Here is a 23,023-nt window from a genome sequence, read left to right as displayed (position 1 = left end):
TTTCTTTCTTTGATAAAGTATCTTAATTTCCCTTTCCTTTCAAAGAATTAATTTGTTAGGAAAATGAAATTTTCTTCTGACTTCAATTTTTTAAGAATAGATATTATAACTTTTATTTTCCTAATTACTTATATTTATGAGAATGCTTTTCAGTTAAATTCTAATTTTCAGTAAATACTAAAACTTTGTAAAGGACAGATCAATAGGCATTTTTTCTTTGAGAAAAGAGCTATTAATTGTGGAAACGATTTTTCAACGTTTGTGATGACTAAAAATAATCCATCTGAAAACAGTATGTGATCATTAGATGTGAATTTTTTTCTTCTCAATCATATCTGTTTTAGGTTGGTAAATGATATCACAGTCTCTTCACTCTCATGAGCAGTCTTCATGTGTCCCATTGAGTCTACTCATAATATACCAATTTAAAACATTGGCTTTAAAAGGAGAACCAGTAGTATCATATGTAAAATGGAACTAATAACAGCAAGCACCAAATTCCTAGATTTACAAAGAGAATTAAATGAAGCAATAATAAAATCAACAGCTCATATTTACCATGTCCTTACTTTATGATAAGGACTGTGCTAAATGCTTTCAATTAGTATTCTCAATCTGGTATGACTCTGTCCCCCAGGGACATTTGTTAAGTACAGACTTTTTGATTGTCACAACTAGGAAAAGACCCTGATAACTACAAGGCACAGGAAAATTCCCCACAACAAACAAGTATAGTTCTGAGATTGAGAAATCCTGTCATTAAGTGTAGTATTCAATAGCCATAGCAAATGAATGTAGCAATTCACACTCCAATTTTACTATCAGCATTCCTTTCTCCTTCCCAGTCACAGTGAGCAGGGCTTTAGAGAGAGAAAAATATGTGTCACCAAAAGTTTTGAGGGGGAAAAGAATTCAAACAAAAGTCATCTCTATTCTATTTTCAATTTAATTATTGAATTAAAGAATTACCATGAAAAGGCAGGCTTCGTCAAGAATTTCAAGAAACAGCTACAAGATATCTTTATTATGACCAAATCTGATTCCACCACAGAAAAAGTAATCTATAGATGGATGGGTTGGAGAAGACCACATGAACTCCTCTGACATTCCAGCAGGTCAGTGACAGAAACAAAGTCCAAAATGTGAGATCCTATAATCTAAGCAATAATCATTCCTTCTTTTTTTTCCTTTGAGAACCTTTACTTCAATATAAATGAAGCCAAGTGATAGGAGAACTCTAAATAAAAGCCTTAGTTATTGAATCTCAAAAGCAATTTGTTTCAGAGAATTCTGAACATTAGATTTGAACAACACCCAGATGGCACTCTGATGGGTGCTCCGCAACATTAAATAAACAAATGACAGATTGTGCCTAAATAACCAAACCTCCCAGGACAAGAAGAAATAAAGAAAAATGTAAAATAGTTAATCATGGTTAACAAAGTACTTATGAAGATTTCAAGACCTACTTTTAGTAATGCAGCGTTTTAAACAAAATGAAAGACTTAATATATTTTTGAGATTATCATTACACATAAACACTAAGAACCAAAGTTAACAAATACCTCGTAAGACTGTCCTTTCAATATTTTTGAGGCAATGTAAGTTTAAATGGGAGTGAGCAGGAGAGGGTGATAAAGCAGCTTAGTAACCCTATGATCATTGAAGTTTAGAGATTTCTTGAAGAGTTTTCCCCCAAAATGAAAATATCTGGGGAACAAGGGAGTCAGTACACTACAGTAATAGAATGAAAGAAAGGGTTCATGACTATGCTTTCTCTCTGTAAGACCAACAACTATATGAAAAAAAGATATTAGCTAAAAATTACCTAACCCTTTTAAACTATCCATACACATCACTTATTTGAGAGATGTAGCATTCCTTAAATTCTCATATAAGAATATTCCCTAAAACAAATAAACATAAGACACTAAAATTCAATACTCATGTTAAATTAAATATTAAATAAATTAAATATTAAATATTAAATTTCCACCCTAAAAGTGGAAACATCTCTGGTATTTGTTGCTTCACAATAGTATTAAAATATCTGAAAGTAACCCTTATAAATTCAAGTTATTATCTCAGACTTACCTCCTGCAGTTTAGACTGTATCCACTGGCCCAAAATTGCCAAACTATCTCGTGGACAAATGGCCCAAATCATTGTGAGAAAAATCATACCAAGGAAATCCAGTAAATGAACCAAGCTAGCCTTTTCCGCCTGAGAACAATAAAAAAAGTGAAAAATTACATTCAATAAATTGAGACAGTGTGTTTATATTCTCTAGTTATCATGTGCAAACACATTAAATAACTGCATGTGTTTAAGTGGTCCTCAACAAATAAAACCCTTACTTCTCTTTCTTCTGTGTGCATATCCTTCCCAGTCTCTTTTTCCTGTCCCTTACTTACATAGTCATGCACTTACTGCACTGCTTACTATCAAGTCAGACAATGACAGGTTTATTAATCTACAGTTTCTTATGTTAACAGCACAATACTGTGAAATAGGTTAAATTACTCCTATTTTATAGATAATGAAACTAAGATGGATAAGGCCCTTAAAAATACTGCCAAATTCACACCATTATTAGTGAAAGGACCAGGAATCAGACAGACCCAGTAAGTTTTAGTTTCTAATACAATCATAAATCTTTTTAAACATAAAATAAATGTGTTTATTATACTTACATTTTTGGATAAAGACTAAACACTACCTAACATATGAAGCAGTTAAAGTAAGGAATAATTCAGAAAAAGACTGGAAGTTTATTTTAAATAAAAGTCTTTGGTCTTTATGATCTAATATAGGAAAGTATGATTGATTTATACAAGTTGTCAATTTTGTAATTTTAGTATCCCTCACCAGAGAATTAGGTTGAGTTTTTGTATTTACCTATAAAAGTAACCAAATAAGGTTATACATAATATAGTTGTTTTGAATAGTAACATCTAATATAAGTTTAATACACTGGATTGTTCTTGTTTGCTACTGATGTTGATTAGTAAATGTTAATGGAATGCTGAGAATGATAACATAGCAGTTATTAACTTGAACATATGAAACATGCCTGAAAACTAAAAGCAATGACTTCGACTATTTTCTTCAAAAATATCATCTTTCATCACAAAACACATTTTGCTTCATTATAAGAACTGAGCCCTATGAAAAACAAGTACAGGATTATTTTAACATGAAAGAGTGAAACTTAAAATAATGAAGCCATTATGGAACAGAAAGTCCTTGCTATTAATTACTAAAGAATATGATTACCACTATACAGTCTTAGAAAACTAGAAATAAAAAAAATTGTGTATTTGTAAAACAAAGAAAACATCATAAAAAGTTAGATTTAATTAAAATTAAGACTCCCAAAAGAGAAAAATGTGTTCATATAATAAAGACCTCTGCAATAGAAGTATTAATAACTATTTTCTATGAAGGGTGCTATTTGCATTTTATGTCTCATCTAATTACTGTTCTTGCACTGACAAAGATAACAACAATATAATGAGAATGAGACATTGAACTAGATTCCAGAAAAACATAATGAATAGTAAAACCTTTTAAATGTTAAAGTGGCCAGATTGATTTATTTTTGTGATTATGACAACATTAATTGGAAGAGAGAATGCATATAATGACACTAACAATTGCTTAGACTTATTTTTGTACATATTTAAGACAAACAATTTTTAAATTTTCCTTTAACTTTGAGGAAATAAGGGAGAAAATTACTATTTGCACTTCAGAAAAAGCACAACTTTGACCTATCTTATTTTCTTATTACTCTAGGAATAGGCAGAATTTAAGAAGACTTTTAGAAGGAACATAAACATTATTGTTTCCATTTGAGGTTAACATTACTTGCACTTCTGATTTAGTATTTCATAATCCTTTCACTATTTGCTTTCAGGTTTTCAATTAAAGAAAACATACTTCTCTCTAATTATGTGGACAAAAGAGCCATTCATATTTTTTAATGAGTGGCAATTTAAAAAGGAGTAAAACAAGTGTATGTTATTTTCCTGGACTCATTCCAAGTCAAATAGATGTGTAATCAAAAGACCATAAATCAACCTGAATTCTATAATGTATTTTAAAAAGTGCTGCCAACAAACAGGTAACTGTGGTAAAAGGAACAAATGCTGAACTTGCAAGCAGAAGACCTATTTTAAATTCCCAAGTCAGTCACTTTGTCATGTTGTGTTATTTAGAGTCTTTTTAAAAACCAGTCCTCATATATAAAATAGGGATAATAAATATATACTTCATGAGGCATTAAAGTTATGAATGAAAAGATACATATTAAAAACCTTGGAAAACTGTAAGATGACAAGGTATCATTATTACTTTGCATTAATTATATATGGCCTATCATTCTAGATATTTTCAGAGATGCTCTAAGCTATCCTCTGAGAATGAACAAAAAGAAAACTAGTTTTCACACTTCAACAGTAATATCATTTTATATAATTAATTTTCTGACTAGATTATATGTATGTTAATAACTATGGAAAGTTTAAAATCTAATTTGAAATAATTAGAGGTTGAGAATAATTACTTTTTTAGCAAAAGAGACAGGTAATAAAAATAGTGTTTAAAAGAAACACTAATGATTCAGTATCAAGTATAAAGATCATAAAAAATTTCAAAATTAGCCAATCACGTTTTTTTTTAGGTAACAGAATAAGGAAATTACTAAATACTAAAATTCCATCATTAAAAACAGAAAACTGAAAAGACTCAGTTCTTGAAGAGATGTAACTTGCTACCTTTGCAGCAATATTCTGACAACTGAATATTCACTTCAGGTACTTACAGCATGCCCAAGTACTGCATGTGCTATTTCATGACCCAGAAGGAAGGAAAGTTGATGCGTATCAGTTACACTATTTAAGAGTCCCGTGAAAATAAAAACTTGTCCATTCTGCACCATAAAGAAAATAATACAAGCAATTAGAACAACATAAAATATAAGGACATTAAATTTAGCAATAAAAATGTGTTTGAAAACATTTACTTACTGGAAGCACAAAGGCATTTATATCTGGAGAATCAACCACATGAATAACCCAATTGAGCTCAGAGATCCCTGGGATATCTTTATTACATTCAATTAGATGATATACCACTTCTTTAACAGTCAGATATCGAGGGTCTTTCTCAGTTAGCATATCATTCTTAAATTCTTCCATCCACTAAAAAATTAAAATGAAAGCATTCTTTATTGTAAAAGAATTTTACAAAACATTTATATTGCTTCATAAAGAGTTACATGACTACTTAGTGTTGAACATTTTAAGTTTTAATTACGTAAAAGTTTGTATATATTAAACACTCAAATCTCTCAAATTTGAATTATTCATGCAAAGGTAAAGTGGTTTCTCACAATGGAACAAATTCTAATATGAATATTTTTCACATAAATGTGTTGAAATCAAAATTTCATTCTATTAACCTATATGCTAGTAAAGTGCTTAAATTTTATTTCTACTTTTCTAAGTATTTTAGAAAGCAAAACATTGCCTAGAACAAAGATTTCACATAAAAAAAAGCAAGACATAAGAGTTACTTTTATAACTTACTAGAAAAACACCCCACACACCAATACTAATATGAAGAATAAAATTTTAAAAAGACGTTTTATTCATTTTAAAATGATTTATTCACACAAATTGAAAGGGAATTACTAAAATATCAGAACTAATGGTTACATAATTTTCTCCATATGATGTTGATCAAAACTAGCCACCTCATATTTCAAGAACTTTTTCTGAAGCTATATTCATGTGAGATCCTTTCAAGTACACTGAGATAACTAAGGATGTTCTGAATATATTACTTTAACTTCCAAGTTGTCGTTCACATATGAATCAACAAGTGAGCAACCTTCTTTTTCAGCTTCACTAAAAACTATCAATTAACATTTTTAAAGCATAATACATCAATGTAAACTGACTGAAACAAACAAAAAACCTACTATGAACCTATCTGAAGGAGTTCCAATTATATGTAATTATAATACTTTATCTCTAAAAGAACATTTGCTTTAATTTTTATCACAGAGGTATTATATCTGTAGATTAAACAATAAAAAAAGACAAGTGTATCTATGGCTATATGTATATGTATATACACATGTGGAAGCACATATATATAATTTTTAAAAATTTCTTAGCAATATGAATGGTACAAGATGCACTAATAGAAAGCCCATCTTAATCTTTCCAGAATACTTTCCTCAAAATTGTCTCCTACTAGGCTAAATTCTAAAAAATGTCTCACATCTCTGTATATATTCTCATAATAGATTAGTCTTAAGAACAATTTTTACAGAGACAAGTCATTATTTTTTTTATTTTAATGGTAACTTTTCTTTGATAAATTCAGCAGCTTATTTGCAATTAAAAAAAAAAAAAAAAAAGACCTAACCATATCAAAGTTTGGTCAAATAAGGTTAAAAGACATCAATTTAGCCAACATGACCTAAGCACATATCATGGTATGCCCTAGGCATTAGAGACAGAATGTTGATATCCCCAAGTAGCTCACTAGGGTACAAAATGTTTAACTACCTGAGTTATTATATTTTCCAAGGGGTTAAGAATTAGATTTTTTTTGCATTCAGGAAATACAATTGCCAAAGCTAATGTTTAGAAAAAAAATATTTTATTTTACTTGACTTTCAATTAAAACTTATCACTACATATGTGTTCACTCAATAAATTCACACTAAACACACTTCATGTACATGCTAGTCTTTAAGATAAAACACCAAACAAAACAGACAAGGTCCTTGGCCCCATGGAGCTTAGTTCAATAAGGGAGACAAACTAACAAGTAAATAATTATACAAATAATGAAGTTACCCTCCTGTATGTTCTTTGCGGGAAAAATACAATAAGATAAAAGAAGACAAAAGTAAGAGACCTAACCCCACTATCACTGAGCACCAGCCACAACTACAAATGAGCAGGTTCATAGTTCAATGTGAATGAAGGATAACCCCTAGAGCCTGATTTAGTCACCCTGCCTATCCCAGTCTGAATAATCAAGACAGGCTTTCCAGAGAAAGTAAAGATAACACATGCTGAGCAGGAGTTATTGGGTGAATGGGAAACAAAGCAATGAAGACAGTGGGAATACTACATGTGAAAGGTCTCAGGACTTTTGGAAAAAAAAAAAAAAAAAAAGATGTTAATTTCATTCCAACAACTAAAAAGCAGTGCATCTTTCATATATATGAAACTTTCCTGCTTTGAGTGTTATCGTAAACAATCTAATGAAAAACAGTTCTTACTACTTACTGCTTCATATTCCAGTTCTGACAGAAGTTTGAAATGCTCTTTCCCCAATAATAATAGCTTGCTTCTTCCTGTGACTGGGCTCACTTCCAGGTGAGTAAAATAAAACACTACAAATAGCAGTCCAAAGCCAGTGAAACCAAGGAATAACTTCCACTTATTCCTCCTGACACTCTCTTTAAACAGTTCCTTCTTGTTAGGAGGAAGTGCCTGCCACCATTTCCTTATGCCCCTAGAGCAAAGAGAAAAGTTCAAAGTTCTGATAACTGTACTAGCATATATCATCAAAATGCAAATGCATGCGCTAAAATTTTATGTCATTAAACATTTGAATCTCTATGATATTTTTCTCGGTATAGTTGGATTTTTAACATATAAAATTGTTAGCTAAAAGATCAAAGAATAATCAACTATATAGAGATATAGCTAAAAATTCTAATGCTCATTGGAATTTTTTCTTCAGCTATTTTAAGGACAAATAGTAAATGAGGAGTTATTTGATTATTTTACTGCAACTACCTAATTAACATTTATTGACTATTTGCCACACAAAAAGCACTCTTTTTAATCATTACACAGATGTCATCTCATTTAATCTTCCTAACAACCATGTTACAGAAAATTGAGACACAGAGAAATTAAGCAATTTGTGCAAATTCACAGAGTAATGAGAGGAAAGCCAGGCAATGAAGGCAATGACATTCCAGAGTCTGACCATTTAACCACTTAATAGGGATAAATTGCCCAAATAAACATATAAGGAGCTATGGTACAACAAATCTATACCTTTAACCACTATTCTTCCCACTGCTTCTCAGATTTCTGGCCAGTGCTTCAACAAGGTATAAGGAAAACTACCTCAGCATTGATTTTGGAAATAAACATTGTTCAGAGGCAGAAACTCCTTTATCCCCTCTAGAACAGGAAAAGGAGAGGTAAAAAGATCAGAAGCACTGTAAATAAGCAAATGGGAGATTTTCTAGATAATATCTGAGAAGGTCCAATTTCTACCAGGCAATAATATTAATTGCTCAGCAGAATTCATAAACATTTTGACAACAAGTAATGTTTTCAATAATGGGTAAAAAGTTTTCCTTATAATTTCACCAGTAAAATCATAATAAAAATTTAATATGTATACATCATTCTCAACAAAAATTTACTTTAAAAAATCTTAGAGTTATCATAATTTTGTTAAGTTACTAATATGGCTTACAAGTTACCCCCAAAGGTCCAAGTGTTAAAAGGTTTATTACAGCCTATGGTACCACTGGGACTGTGAGATGGTGGAACTTTTGAGAGGTAGGGGCCTAGTGAGAGGAAGTTAGGCATGAAGTGCATGCCCTTGAAGTGACCCTTCCTAGTTCCCTCTTTGTGCTTCCAGGCTTCTGCAATGATGCATTGTACCTCCACAAGACAAAAGCAACAAGGCCAACAGACAATTGCCTGAAACCTATGAAATCATGAGCAAAATAAACCTTTGATTATTTCACGTATTTTGTCATAATGGAAAGCTGCCTAACACAATAACATATATGAATTGCCTTAGACAAAGGGTCTTAACCGGAAGAGACATAAATCAAACTACAAATAACTAAATCAAACACAAACCAAAATCACTTATTTCCTATTTAAAATTTATATGACATTATTACCTAATTAAAATGTATATGGAACATATTTTAAAAGACAATTTTAAGTAACTGATAGTTGTAACAAAAACAAAATCATTAAAAATAAAAAAATTTAAAAGAATGAGAACACATGAGAAATTAGAAAGCTGTTATCCCAAGAAACTGGGAAGAGTTTGTTACTTAACCTATGATCCAATATGACTATTTATTTTCTGAGTGCAAACACCCTAGCAAGAAGAACACAATAATCTACAGAGAACTTTTTGATTTTTATTAAAAGCAAATTGGGTTATTGGTAAGGAAGAAAGAAGACTAGAAGGGTCACTGTAGTTACCAAATTTAAGAAAGCTTTATGAGGAGATGAGCTTTCTTCAATTTCAATGAAATAAGAAAAAACAGGGTTTAAAAAAAATACACTATTAAAACACTTTTTGTAATCCCAGATACATGGGAGGTCAAGCAGAAATATTGCAAAATCAAAGCCAACCTGAGAAACTTAGCAAGATACTGTCTCAAACTAAAAATAAAAAGAGGTTGGGATATAAATCAGTGGTTGAGCGCTCCGAGTTCAATTCCCAGAACTGCAAAAAGAATTTATTTATATGAAGCAAAAATGGCAATTTTTATAAAGGACTACTAAGAGAAATATTTTAGAATCAGAACAATTACATATTAATGGTTTAAAAGTTAACTTGACTAGGTATGAGCCCTTTCTTATATAAGAAAAGAACCAACCTAAATGCCCCTTAGTAGATGAATTATTAAAAAATATGGCATATATACACAATGAAATATTACTCAGCAATAAAAGAAAATAAAATCATGGCATTTGCAGGTAAATGGATGCAGTTGGAGAAGATAATGCTTGCTAAGTGAAGTCATCCAATTCCAAAAAAACAAGTGGCGAATGTTTTCTCTGATATAAGATGACTGACTCATAGTTGGGTAGGGAGAGGGAGCATGGGAAGAATTGACAAACTCTAGATAGGGCAGAGGGGTGAAAGGGGAAGGAAGGGGGCAGGGAGTTAGCAATGATGGAGGAATATGATGGACATCAATATCCAAAATACGTGTATAAAGACATGATTTGGTGTGAACATACTTTATATACAAACAGAGATATGAAAAATTGTTCTACGTGTGTAATAAGAATTATAATGCATTCCACTGACATGTATTTGAAAAAATAAAATCGATTAAAAAAAAAAAAGAAAAGCTCTTCAGTTTCATGATTCACTGGCTCAAATTCCACAAAATAAAAAGGCAATGTTAAGTACTATAGCATGAGCTATAGTCAATACTTCTGATTCTTCTTATAAAGTCTTTTTAAAAGGTACACTTATATCCTATTTAAAATTTACATGACAGAATGGGCTAGGACTATAGCTCAGTGGTAGAGTACCTGCCTCGCACATGTGAGGCACTAGGTTCAATCCTCAGCACCAAATAGAAATAAATAAAGATATTGTGTCCACTCCTACACTGCTGGTGGGACTGCAAATTGGTGCAGCCAATATAGAAAACAATATGGAGAATCCTTGGGAAACTGGGAATGGAACCACCATTTGACCCAGCTATCCTACTCCTCATTCCATACCCAATGGACTTAAAAACAGCATATTACAGGGCCACAGCCACATCAATGTTTATAGCAGCTCAATTAGCAATAGCTAAACTGTGGAACCAACCTAGATGCCCTTCAGTAGATAAGCGGATAAAGAAAACGTGGTACATATACACAATGGAATATTATTCAGCATTAAAAGAGAATAAAATCATGGCATTTGCAGGTAAATGGATGAAGCTGGAGAATATAATGCTAAGTGAAATTAGCCAATCCCAAAAAAAACAAATGCCGAATGACTTCTCTGATTTAAGGATACTGATCCATAATATGTTTGGGGGGTGGGTGGAGATTAAATGAACTCTAGATAGGGCAAAGGGGAAAGGGGGAGGGAGGGGGCATAGGGGTAGGAAAGATGGTGGAATGCAACGATCATCATTACCCTAAGTATATGTAAAAAGACACAAAGAATGTGACTCTACTTTGTGTACAACAAGAGATATGAAAAATTGTGCTCTATGTGCGTAATATGAATTATAATGCATTCTGTTGTCGTATATAACATATAAAAATTTTTAAAAAGATATTGTGTCCATCTACAACTAAAAATATATTTTAAACAAAAGGGGGCCTCATGAACACATAACTTTTTCAAAATCATATTTCTATACCATAAATTAATATGCAGCAAATTATTTTGAGAGCATTAAATCGCACATAACAAAACTGGGTAGGACCTACTATATAAAAACACAATTTTGAGTTAAATATGGTATGGGGAAGACTAAACAAGTTTTCTTTAAAAGTACCTTCTTCAAAATTAAACTTTAATTTTTAAGTTAATAGAAGTTGATACAAATGTGAACACCAAAATCTACAAAAGTTACTTTGTTAACTATTTTACCTGCCCACAATAATTGCAAGTAGCTTCTGCACTGGTTTCAGAATGATCAAGAAGAGAGGAACTGGAGCAGTTTGAACCCGTGAAGAAGTGTGGAAGCTCCTGCCAACTCTGACAGAGGAACACCTCAGCGGACACAAGGCTCCAAGAGCAGGATCAACTGCAACTTTTTTGGTAAGCACCCATCTTTTAAGCACCCATCTTGGAAAAGAGTCATTCCATGCAGTACCTTTGTGAGTAACCATCCAAATTTCCTTACTTTTGGCACTTGAGATGTATCCTATTCTTTTGTTACTGAAAGTCCTACAGAAATGAAAATTTCCAGGGAGAAAAGTTGACACGTCATACTGACTGAATGATTTAAGACCCTGACACTTCTTTATTATTTGGAGATTTTGTACTTGACAACAGCCTACTAAAGTTACTGCTGGTGAATTCCATTTTCTCCAGTTGGTCAGTGAATTAAACTGGGAGAGAAAACAGTTTCTAGTAGCAGACTGCAGTCCATAGATGAAGCTCATCTTTCTTTTGCTTAATTATCTGGAACACAAAAAAATCAAAAATAAGTATCTATGAAAAATATTTATTCATCAAACCAAGAACATAATACTTATGAAACAGGTGTGATGGTAGTTCTTTTGCCATATCTCAGCCTAAATTATCTTGGGCTTCTACTCATCACCCCCATGGCAATGCCTTTCACCAATACAAACTAGAAGAATACGTATAACACTATTACTGTACAATATGTACTTTTAAAACTTGCATTTTTTTACTTCATTTTTAACCTTTTGTTGGGGAGAAGTCTACTTTTTATTTTAATAGTAAATTATTTGAGGAGTAAGAATAGATAGGATTAAAAAAATTTTTTTCAGTTGGCAATAACAGGAAAAGAAGGATGCAGTGGGATAGAAAAATTAACTGATAAAATATATTTTTTAAAATACAAATGTTTTTCTTTTAAATAAAATCCTAGGACTTCTGACTGGGATTAAAATAAAGTGGGACAAGATTTACCCTCCCACCTTAAAAAAAAAAAAGATTATATATAACAACTGAGCATTTCAACACATTGAGCATTAGACAATGAAAGGTAGAAAGATGGGAAACAAACAAGATGAGTCCTTTATTCACCCAGCTTACTATACTACCTGGTGAGTTTCCAGGTGACCACGCAGACAGGGAAATCTAGGTGAAGCTCAATGGTTGTCCTAAACTGAAGAGATGAAGCTGGGAGTGCCAGTAGGCCCAATTTACAATGCAGACAATAAGAAAAGACAGAGCTGCAGAAAGAGTGAGTTCTGGAGATCTACAGAGAAGCCCCCTCTCACATTCAGCTGTGTCCTGTAGGTACATATATATGTAAAACAAAACAAAAACCACTAAAGTTTGCAAAGAACTACCTGAAAAGAATAGAGGGCACAATATATATACAAGGCTACACAGCACCAGGCACAGTGTCTGTTTCCACCCACTGAAGCAGAAAAACTTACAATTCATGGTAACTGGGTAGAGTGCTCAGAAGGGTTTGGCTTCAGTCATACAGAAAAAATTAGTCCAACATTGAAAGCTATTCTGATCCTAACAGACAACAAGACATACCTAAAAGATCAGACTGTTTCTATAAAACAGCTACATGCCAATAGAGAACAAAAACCTCAAGAACAGATGTAAGAATCAAAAAAAAAAAAAAGTCTAGTACTTAACACGGTATAATTTATAATTAAAAATTACTAGGCTCTCAAGAAGCAGGAAATGTGATCTATAATTAGGAGAAATATCAATCAATCAAAATGAAGTCACTCCTAAATAATACAAATGACATCATTAGAAGAGAAGGATATTCATGGAGTTATAACTATATTTTACATGTTTAAGAAGTTAAAGGAAAATTTAAGCATGTTCTGTAGAGACATGGAATGTACTTTTTAAAGGGCTTACATTTAAATTCTGAAGAAGAAAACTATAATGTCTAAGATGAAAGACATAAAGGATTAAACACCTTATTAGACATTGTGGAAACGAAGACTTATGAACCTAAAGACATATAAGAGAGAAAACAGACTTAAAAAACTGCATAGGGCATCAATGAAGTAAGGAATAACTTCACACAGCCTAACATGCTTATAGCTAGAATCCTCCAAGCAGGGGAAGGGAGGTAGATGAAAAGTTCTTGAAGAAATAATAGCCAAAAATTGCCTAAACTTGATAAAAACCATAAACCCACAATAATACAAAGTTTAATGAACCAACAGAAACAACTCCAAGGCACATCATAATTTATTAAAATCAATGTAAGAGAAAATGTCAAACCTGACATCTTAGATGAAATGAATAAATTCCTTGAAAAACACAAACAATCAAAGCTCACTCAAGAAAAAACAGATAACCTGAAGAGCTCTACCTTTTTAATTGAATGTCCAGTTAAAAATCTTCCCACAAAGAGAGTTCAGACCCAAAAGGCTTCACTGAGGAATTCTATAAAGAATTAATATTAATTCTATATAAATGCTTTCAGTAAATTTAAAGGAAAGAATAGTTTGCAACACATTGTAACACCATTAGCCTGATACCAGACAACTACACTAAAGACAGACCATAAAGTAATATCCCTCATGAACCTAGATATAAAAGTTCTTTTGTGGGGGGGGGAAGGAGGGTAGGGGGAGGGTGTGCTGGGAATTGAACCCAAGGCTTTGGCATGGGAGGCAAGTACTCTACCAATCGAGCTATATCCCCAGCCCACTAGATACAAAAGTTCTTAACAAATTTTAGAAAATCTAATTCATTGTATGAAAAGGTGGCCTCATGCTAGGCACGGTGGCACACGCCTGTAATCCCAGTACCTCAGGGGGAGGCTGAAACATGAGGATCACAAATTCAAAGCCAGCCTCAGCAAAGGCAAGGTGCTAAGCAACTCAGTGAGACTCTGTCTCTAAATAAAATACAAAAATTGGGCTTGGGATGTGACTCAATGGGCAAGTGCCCCTGAGTTCAATCCTGGGTACCAAAAAAAAAAGGTGGCCTCATGCTTAAGAAAGATTCATCCCAGAATGGTTACATATTCATAAATCAATCAAAATAATTCACCCTATTAATGGACTGAGAAACAAAACACCACATAAACATCTCAATAGACACAGAAAAAAATGCTTCATAAACTTCAACATCCATCACAGATTTTAAAATAAAAAACTCACAGTAAACTAGGAATAGAAGGAAACGTCTTCAATCTCATAAAAGAGGAAACAGTCAAAATAGGAAGCAAACAACCATAGTACATTTATTGGTTAAAAAAAAAACTACATTTTCCCCCTAAGATCATGAACAAGGCACATATGTCAACTCTCAACACTTCTACTCAACACTGCATTAGAGGTCCTAGTCAGAAAGAGACAGAAGGGGGAAAGAAAGAAGGGAGGGAGGAGAGAGGGAGGGTAGAAAGGAGGGAGGGCAGATATCCAGACCAAAAATAAGGAAGCAAAACAGTCTTTACTTCTGGATAACATGATTGTCTACATTGAAAATCCAAACAAAAAATGCTATGAGTTCAGTAAGGTTCCAGAATACAAAAATAATATATAAAAATAATTGTATTTTTATATACTAGCAAGTGATAGAAACCATATGTACCCCTCCAGAAATGTATATGTAATACTTTACGATTCCAGATCTATAATATACACTGCAAAAAATGCAAAGTAATCTATAGTATCTGAGCAATGATTGCCTGGGGATGGGTAGGTAAAAAGGGGCAGGGGAAGGCATTGCAAACAGTTGGGGATATGAATTTGTTCACCATCTTGATCACAGTGTTGACTTTACAGATAACCACAAGTCAGAACTTACACTGTACAGTTTAGATATGTACAAATCACTACATATTAATGATCTATCAATTAAACTATCTTTTTAAAAGATACTAAAAAGACAATAACCAAATACAATGTGCACAAATTGCATCCAGTTTGGAAGAAAATAATCAGCTTTAAAAGACCTAGTGGGGGAATTTGAATTTGGATTTGTTTTAGATAATGATTACTTATTTTCTTAGGTAATGATATTGTGGTGATGTAGGTGAATATCTCATTCCAGAGATACTTGAAGTACAAATCTTACTTTTGTAAAAATTGTACTGCAAATGCACATACATAGAGGACATACAGCCAATAGTGTAAATATTAACAATTACTGTGTCTGTGATGGTTATATGAGTTCTTTTTTCTTAATATTTTTTTAGTTATAGTTTGACACAATACCTTTATTTTGTTTATTTTTATGTAGTGCTGAGGATCAAACCCAGGGCCTTGTACGTGCTAGGCAAGCACTCTACTACTGAGCCACAACCCAGCCCTATATGAGTTCTTTAAATGTTTCTCCCCGCAATTTTTCTAAATGTTTTAAAAATCTTTATAATAAAAATTGGGGAGATATAAAACTAACTCAACCTTGGCTAATACAACATTATCTAAAAGATGCTTTAGAACTGCTAGTTTTAATAAGTAAGATTATCTATAAACTAAACCATTTGAAAAGTATTCAAATTTATTTTGTATGTAGTTTATATACTCTGAGCTTATACTATTAATGTATAAAGTGAATAAAGCTCATGCTAAGTAAAAATAACTCCAAGTTAACCCCTTCTGAGTTACTACCAATATTTAATTAGTAGAGTCCAGGCTGATCTATAATAGTTTGACATTTTAACAAGATGTTTTATAGGATTTTTATTTTTTGAACCAATATGACAAGTGGTAAAATCATTTAACCCTGAAAATCATTTCAAAAATAGTAGTCATGCATTGCTTAATGACTACGATACATTCTGAGAAATGCATTGTTAGGCGATTTCATCACTATACAAACATCATAGAGTATACTTATACAAACCTAGATGGTATAGGTCAAACACTCAACATGGCCTCTCAAGGCAATCGAGGGACATGATAAACAAAATGTGTGAGGCTGCTGCCAGAATAATATAGCATTCTGTTTCACAGTAAATCTTTTTAAAATATAAGTAGGGAGTACTCTAAAATAAAAAGTATAGTAAATACAGAAGCCTGTAACATAGTGGTTTATTGTCAAGTATTATGTAATGTACATACCATAGGTGTTATACTATTATATGACCCACAGTGCAGGTTTGTTTACACCAGTATCACAACAAGCATGTGAGTAATACATTGTGCCAGGAACATATTATAAGATATACAATGTCACGAGGCCATGGGAGATATTCAGTTCTGTTATAATTTAATGGGACCATCTCATGTATTTAGTTTGTCTAGCTGGCATAGGAGTTACAGTAACAGCATAAAACACAGTCATTGCCCTAACAGAGGTTATAATCTAGTGGAGGAAACTATAATTCATTATGCCACCTGGGTAGATGTAAAGAGACAAAAATTCTGAAGAACTGTTTCAAATGGGAAAGTGTATTTAAGTTCTTCTACTAGAAACCAAACTGCAAAAACAGTACAAATCCATTTTCCTTCCTTTACTTCAAATCTGAGGGTTTAATATGGTAGATAAGTTTTAAACACTTGCCCAATCACAACCTCAACTTAGGAGATGTACCTAAAGAGTTATGTTTGTCTCTAATGACCCCTGCCACTGGTCACCAAGCTAAGACTGGATATCTGATATAGAAAAGTTTTATGTAAGACAGTTTTCAACATAGAAATATATGGGCTTGAATAAAGGGGGACTATAGTTGGTGCTATAGAAATGCAAAGCAATATACAAGCAAGAGCTGAAAACCAAAAGCTTTGCAGGAGGATATACAGAAAGGACAATGAAATACATGTGTGAAAAGGAGTCAAGTGATAGACCATGAAGCCAGCAAAAGATAGAGACACAGGAAAATGAATAAGAACTTCCTGGTTCCTAAGTGATTACTACAGTACTTTCTACATTTAATTGAGCTTTATAAACTTTTACTTTATTCCTAAAATAATTCCCTCTTCATTGAGTGTCTTGCAAATAAATTTTCTCAAAGACATTTACATGGTATGAAACAGTTACACATTCATTTATATACAAATTGATAACATTTTAGTATTATACATGTTCTTTATTGAAACCACCTTAATGTTCCTTCTATACTTTAAAAACCTCCCAATTTACAGCACTGCAAAAGTTCCCGAGAATGCTTGATTATCTTATAGCGACTGTAACATCCAAAAGACCTAAGCCCACATTAAATCAGTCCTATCAATCCAGTTCCTGGGCTCTGCAATCCTACAACATTGATTACTAAACAGTCTCCAATCATTTGGCCTCATTTCACCCCATCTCTTCCACTCCAGGTCATCCCCCAAACTACAGTTAAGGCAACTTTTCTAAAATGCAGACAACAGAATCTAGTTCCATAATTCACATAAAATCATATGGTGCTAAATATTAGACAATCACTAAAAAGATGGAGATCTACATCATGACCAAGAAATGTGCGAATTTAAGAAATAATTACAATAAATGCTACTTGCAAAAACTCTGTATACCAGGAGAGGCAAACTGAAATATCTAAAGCAGTATTGCAAAACAGAATTTTCTACAGTGATGGACATATTCTGCATCTGTACTGTCCAATGATAACCCCTACACATAGTTATTGAGCACTTGGAACATCTAAGGAACAGAATTTTTAGCTAGCTTAATTTTAATTAATTAAAGTTAAATGGCCATATTGTGTATGACTACAGGTTATCATATTAGGCAGCAGGTTTGTAGGATTCAGGCAGGTGAATATCAGTAAAGCCACACTTACATGAATACAGATTCACCTCCAACTAAAAGGAGATACAAGTATAGTGGAATGTGAACTTAATGTTCCCAAATGTTTCAAAACCACCAGCAGAAATCCAGGCTTAAAAATTGTCAATTGTAAAATGCTGGCAACCAACATAATTCTTTTAACCACCTTTACCAAATATTCACAAATCTCATTCAGTTTTTGACCTCTGGATTATATCATTTCATTTGTTCATTTAGACTAAATGAATATTTATTTATTTATTTATTTATTATTAACTCAATATTTAATGAGTTCCTTCCAATTATGCCAGACATAATTGTGGGTGGTAGGGATATTACAGAGAACAAAACAGACAAAAATCCCTACCCAATTTGTAAAAATAGTAATATTAAAATATGTTAATGTATGCAAAATAAGCAAATCTTAAGGAAGATTACTATTCATGATGATTACTTTGAGCAGCAGGATGGTGGTCATAGGGATTTAGTATTTCCATCTTACATATTTCTGTGCAGTTTAAATTTTTACAGGATTTATTACTTTTATAAACTCCAAACCAACCAACTCTGCTTTATTTCCATTCATTTTCTATAGGCCTCAATAATCTTCATAATGCTGTCTCCCACTACATCTCCAGGCACTTTTCCCAAACTTTCTTCACCATCCCTAAATTTCAGAATCTCTGCTTTACTTGTACCCCTCAGAAAAGAAAGCTCTCATCTCTATGCCTATGTGCATCTATTCATACTGCTTAGCTTTGCTCATATGACAAGCAAACTCCTGCTCATCCCTCATAACTTGTGTAAAAAGTTTTAAGCATTCTACTAACAGAGCCAAAAGCCCCAAATACTACCCATATATAATTTAAATCATTACCATTTATATCACTGACAATCAAGTGTCATTTATATAGAAACAGTACCTGATATTTTGTAATTCTGCTTTATCCTTAAAATGGGGTAAAGAATGGGGGAAGAAATCTATTTATACATTTTCAAAGAGCCAATCACTAGACAATACAGCACTTAAGAAAGAATTGGAACTGACACATCCTCTTCAAAGAACTGTGACAGGTCAACAAACATAGCAGGCAGACTTCTAGGATTACTAAATTAATGATGTGAGAAAATTAAGCAATTTGAATTGTGAGCCTCTAAGAACATTTCAGATTCTTAATTCTTTAAGTATCATCTCAGAATGAGCAAGTACAGCATTCACTGGCACTCACAGCTGAAGACTGGAAGACAGTTTTAACAACTCTCGCTGAAAATGACTATTTCTTCTCTAGTTTCTATGGAAACAGCTGTCAGATTGGCAAAAATAGGACATGTACTTTAAAATAATCATTCAAGCAAAGTACACACATAACGGAAGTCTGTTTTTAAAAAAAAAAAAAAAAAATGTAAGGCAGCAGTCTGGGTTCTTAAGCTTCCAAAAGCCCCACTGCACCCCCTTCACCCTGTCAGAGAATGACTGATACAAACCTTAAACCCTTTTAGTTAGGGTTACAAGGCCTTGGTCGGAGTCACTATAGTTGATCAACTCCTGAATATCAAATGAGGTATTTTCATGACCCTGGACCAACGTTTTTCGCTGAGGACTGCATGGCACAGTAAAACTGTTGCTCCATTTTACACACATAGGTGACATTTAAATAGAATAAAAGTGATATTTCGTAGACAAGTTCAGAAAGAAACTATTAAAACTCTCCAGAACTATTTACGCAAGAAGTTTTCTGGTTTTCACTGTCGACTATAGGCAGGAAACTTTTTCCTCCCTCAGAAAGAAGAAAAAAAGCGAGGCGCTAACATTGAGATGCCTTAAGCTACTAGAAGAGGTTTACACAGGTGAAGGGTTCGGCTGAGGCGCGCAATCCCTTGTTAGGAAAGAACAAATTAAGGGCAGCTGATGAGAAGGACAGTCTGTGGGGGAAGGGAAGGAGAGGATCTTCCCGGAAAACACAGCCGCTGTGCCAACTTGCAACTTGGCTCCGTGGCATCCCGGTCGGGGGAGCACCAGGCTGTGCCCTCGCACCTGCCCTCTCTCCCCCGCCCCAGGCCTCGCCACCCAGCCCCGCTGCAACCTCACAGGTCCCCTCCTTACCCAGCGTCTCTCCTTGCCCTGCCCACCCCAGCTCCCATTCCGCGCCCCGTCCCCTCCGCCCAGCCCAACACGAAAGAAGAGGGCAAAGGCATCACCATGAGCACAGACTCTAGCAATGGCGAAAACCTGGGTTCCTCCGGGTCCGACTTCTGCGCAAGCGCAAAACCCTCCGAGAAGCCCCGCCTCCTCACTTCCTGCCCTTGGCTCGGCCAGAACCTTTTCTCCGCCCACCCCGGGCAGTCAATATTCCCGCCCAGAGTCGTCCTCCCTGGGGGAAACCTCTGCCCCTGTGCGGACTATGGCACCATAGTGCCCCCGTGTGGTCGGAGGAGGAATGTGGCCCTGGGCTGGGTGGTTTGCCCGTGAGTGAGTTAACTTATTCAGATCTTGTTACTTGCTTTGGCTGATTTGGGTTGTTTAAAGAACGATTAGAGCAAGGCTGTACCTGCTGAAGATTTTTTTTTTAAAGAGAGAGAGAGAGAGAATGAATTTTTAATATTTATTTTTTAGTTCTCGGCAGACACAACATCTTTGTTTGTATGTGGTGCTGAGGATGGAACCCCGGCCACACGCATGCCAGGCGAGCGCGCTACCTCAAGATGTAAAGCAGTACTGGCCAAAGGAGAAAGACTTGAGGGGTACAAAAGACCCAAGCTTCTTGGTTCTGAAGCGACACAGTCTTCGGAGTATGGGGGCACTCTGCTTCCACAGGACTTCTGGAATGACACATTCTAAGAAAGATGAAATACTACCTGAAGTGTCTGGAAATTAGTTGAAAATAGCTAACTACAAAGCAGTGTGTATAGTACACTTCATTCCACACACAAAATAACATTCTTGAGCACGAACTGCATTCTAGGTGCCAGTTATCTAAGTAATGAGCAAGACAAAGACCTGACTCTCATAGAGCTTATATCACAATGAGGAAAATAGATAGTCAACAAGTATATCAATAAATAAACAAGATATCAGCATGATGAGTAGTATGATCCTATATTTATCATATTTATACTCTGCACAATGAAAAAAAACTCAAAGGATATAAATGCTATGAACAATTTTAGGTATCTCAGAGGATTTATAAGTGATTTTTTCCTTTTATTTTGCTTATATGTATTTTAAAATTTGCCTTTTGTTTTGAAGGGAACGTCCTGGCAAACCCCTGACCCCTGGATCCTAAAAACTGAAGTAGTAGTTCCCTCAGTTCTCTAGGGCTATTTTCTGAACCTGTGAAGTACATAAGCCATACCAAGGTTCCAGAATGCTAGGCATCTGCCTGCTTATCATGCCTATTTAACATGATGTCATTGTTGTAATAAATGGAGGCATTCTGTGGGATGTCCACGTGGTTCACCTCTGTACTGTCTACAACCCAGTTGTGTTAGAGCAGTGGGATAGGTTGCTGAGAGACCAAAAGAAAGTACCTGGAGGTGGCATGTAAGGTACAAGATTTACTTTTAAGTGCTTACAGGGACAGTCCCGTGGCAACAAGTTGGGCAGATAACACCTCCATCTCTCTTGGTGCTTCACCAAATAATGCCTCCATCTCTCACAACTCCAGAAAATAGCATTTGCACTCCACTCAACATCTTGTCCAGTTGCGACCAGCTGGAAGAGTGACGCTAGTCCTCTCCACAGTGCCTTCAACTCTGCACCAGTTACTACAGAGAGAGGAGTTTTATAATCTAGGCTACAGAAGCAGTGATGTCAACTTAGCTTACTGTGTCCCATCATCCCAAGGAACTTGGTTTGCATGCAAGAAAGCAGCTTTCTACAGATAACAATTTGCCTTAATTCCCAGCATACAAGAGAGAAAGCTTCTGTCATTCAAGATAATATTTATCTGGACATTCCAGAAAGTAGACAGAAAGAAAGTATATACAAAGTCCTGACTTGCTCTCATTGTTCTCTTAACTTGGTTAAATTGTCAGAAATGCAGAAGACATTTAGGGTCATGGTGTTTTACTGTCCTCCTTTTCTCCAAGGATGATCCCAGCTCCTTTTGGACTACATCTGAAAGATCTGACAAACAGCTGCGATCAGGACTCTTTGGTTAAGTCTGTAGTAGTCTTAAGCCCTCCTTCTGGGTCCAACTGATTTCTAAAGAAGCTACACTGGCAAATTAAATGAAAATATGACAGGGACAACCAATCCTGTATCCTTTAAATATTTCATGATGGCACTTGTCTCTACCATCATCCTCCTTGGGGGAAATATTAGTTTTTATTTATTATCTGGACTTGGGGAAAGGAGCAGCTTCACCAGCTTCCATCTGATCTTCTCCAATACTTTAACTGAAGTTTAAACATCTTATATTAGTTTGGTATTCCATAAGATATATCTGAGGCATGCTACTTTAGGAAGGAAGAAGTCTAGCTAGCTCACAGTTTTGGAGGCTCAGAGTGCAATATCAAGCAGCCCCATTTGTTTGGCCTCTGGTGAGGTCCATGGATGGCATCACATCATAGCAGAAGCACATATAGAATCTAGCATCATTAGCTCAAAATAGGAAGCACAGAGAGGGAGGGCGGGGCTTGCTTACAGCTGTTAATAGTAATCACAGCCTGCAGGCTTCTGATGCTTCAAGCTACCACCAAGTTTCTATTACTCTGGGATCCTCTTATCCCCTGGATATTATCTAGGCCAGCCTTATGATGACTGATTTTTCCTTCATTCCTGGCCTACAGAAGACAGACTCCTCTGAATTTCCTAGTGATGCCAGTTCCCCTCTCATCTGTGTGCACCCCATTC

General features: G+C 34.4%; 1 protein-coding gene across 6 annotated transcripts in view; it reads right to left on the bottom strand.

Annotated features, from left to right (window-relative positions):
- Nucleotides 1-20,463, bottom strand: part of Oma1 (OMA1 zinc metallopeptidase) — a 63,379-nt gene extending 42,916 nt beyond the window's left edge. The window contains exons 1-7 of one of the 6 annotated variants that reach the window (XM_076862384.1): nt 20,368-20,424; nt 12,561-12,639; nt 11,413-11,949; nt 7,314-7,542; nt 5,031-5,204; nt 4,826-4,933; nt 2,095-2,223 (exon numbers count right to left, since the gene is read on the bottom strand). In XM_076862384.1, the coding sequence (XP_076718499.1) occupies nt 2,095-2,223; nt 4,826-4,933; nt 5,031-5,204; nt 7,314-7,542; nt 11,413-11,930 (1,158 nt within the window). In that variant the 5' untranslated portion in view covers nt 11,931-11,949; nt 12,561-12,639; nt 20,368-20,424. Of the gene's footprint in view, nt 1-2,094; nt 2,224-4,825; nt 4,934-5,030; nt 5,205-7,313; nt 7,543-11,412; nt 11,950-12,560; nt 12,640-12,902; nt 13,046-19,653; nt 19,738-20,367 lie in introns of those variants that run through there. The other 5 variants (XM_076862385.1, XM_076862383.1, XM_076862382.1 and 2 more) reach the window with 5 other exon arrangements.
- Nucleotides 20,464-23,023: the final 2,560 nt, after the last annotated feature.

The sequence above is a fragment of the Callospermophilus lateralis genome, chromosome 7 (genome assembly GCF_048772815.1).
Source record: "Callospermophilus lateralis isolate mCalLat2 chromosome 7, mCalLat2.hap1, whole genome shotgun sequence".
NCBI classification, from domain to species: Eukaryota; Metazoa; Chordata; class Mammalia; order Rodentia; family Sciuridae; genus Callospermophilus; species Callospermophilus lateralis.
Note: the sequence above shows the minus strand (reverse complement) of the source record. Positions and strands in the feature narration are given on the sequence as shown.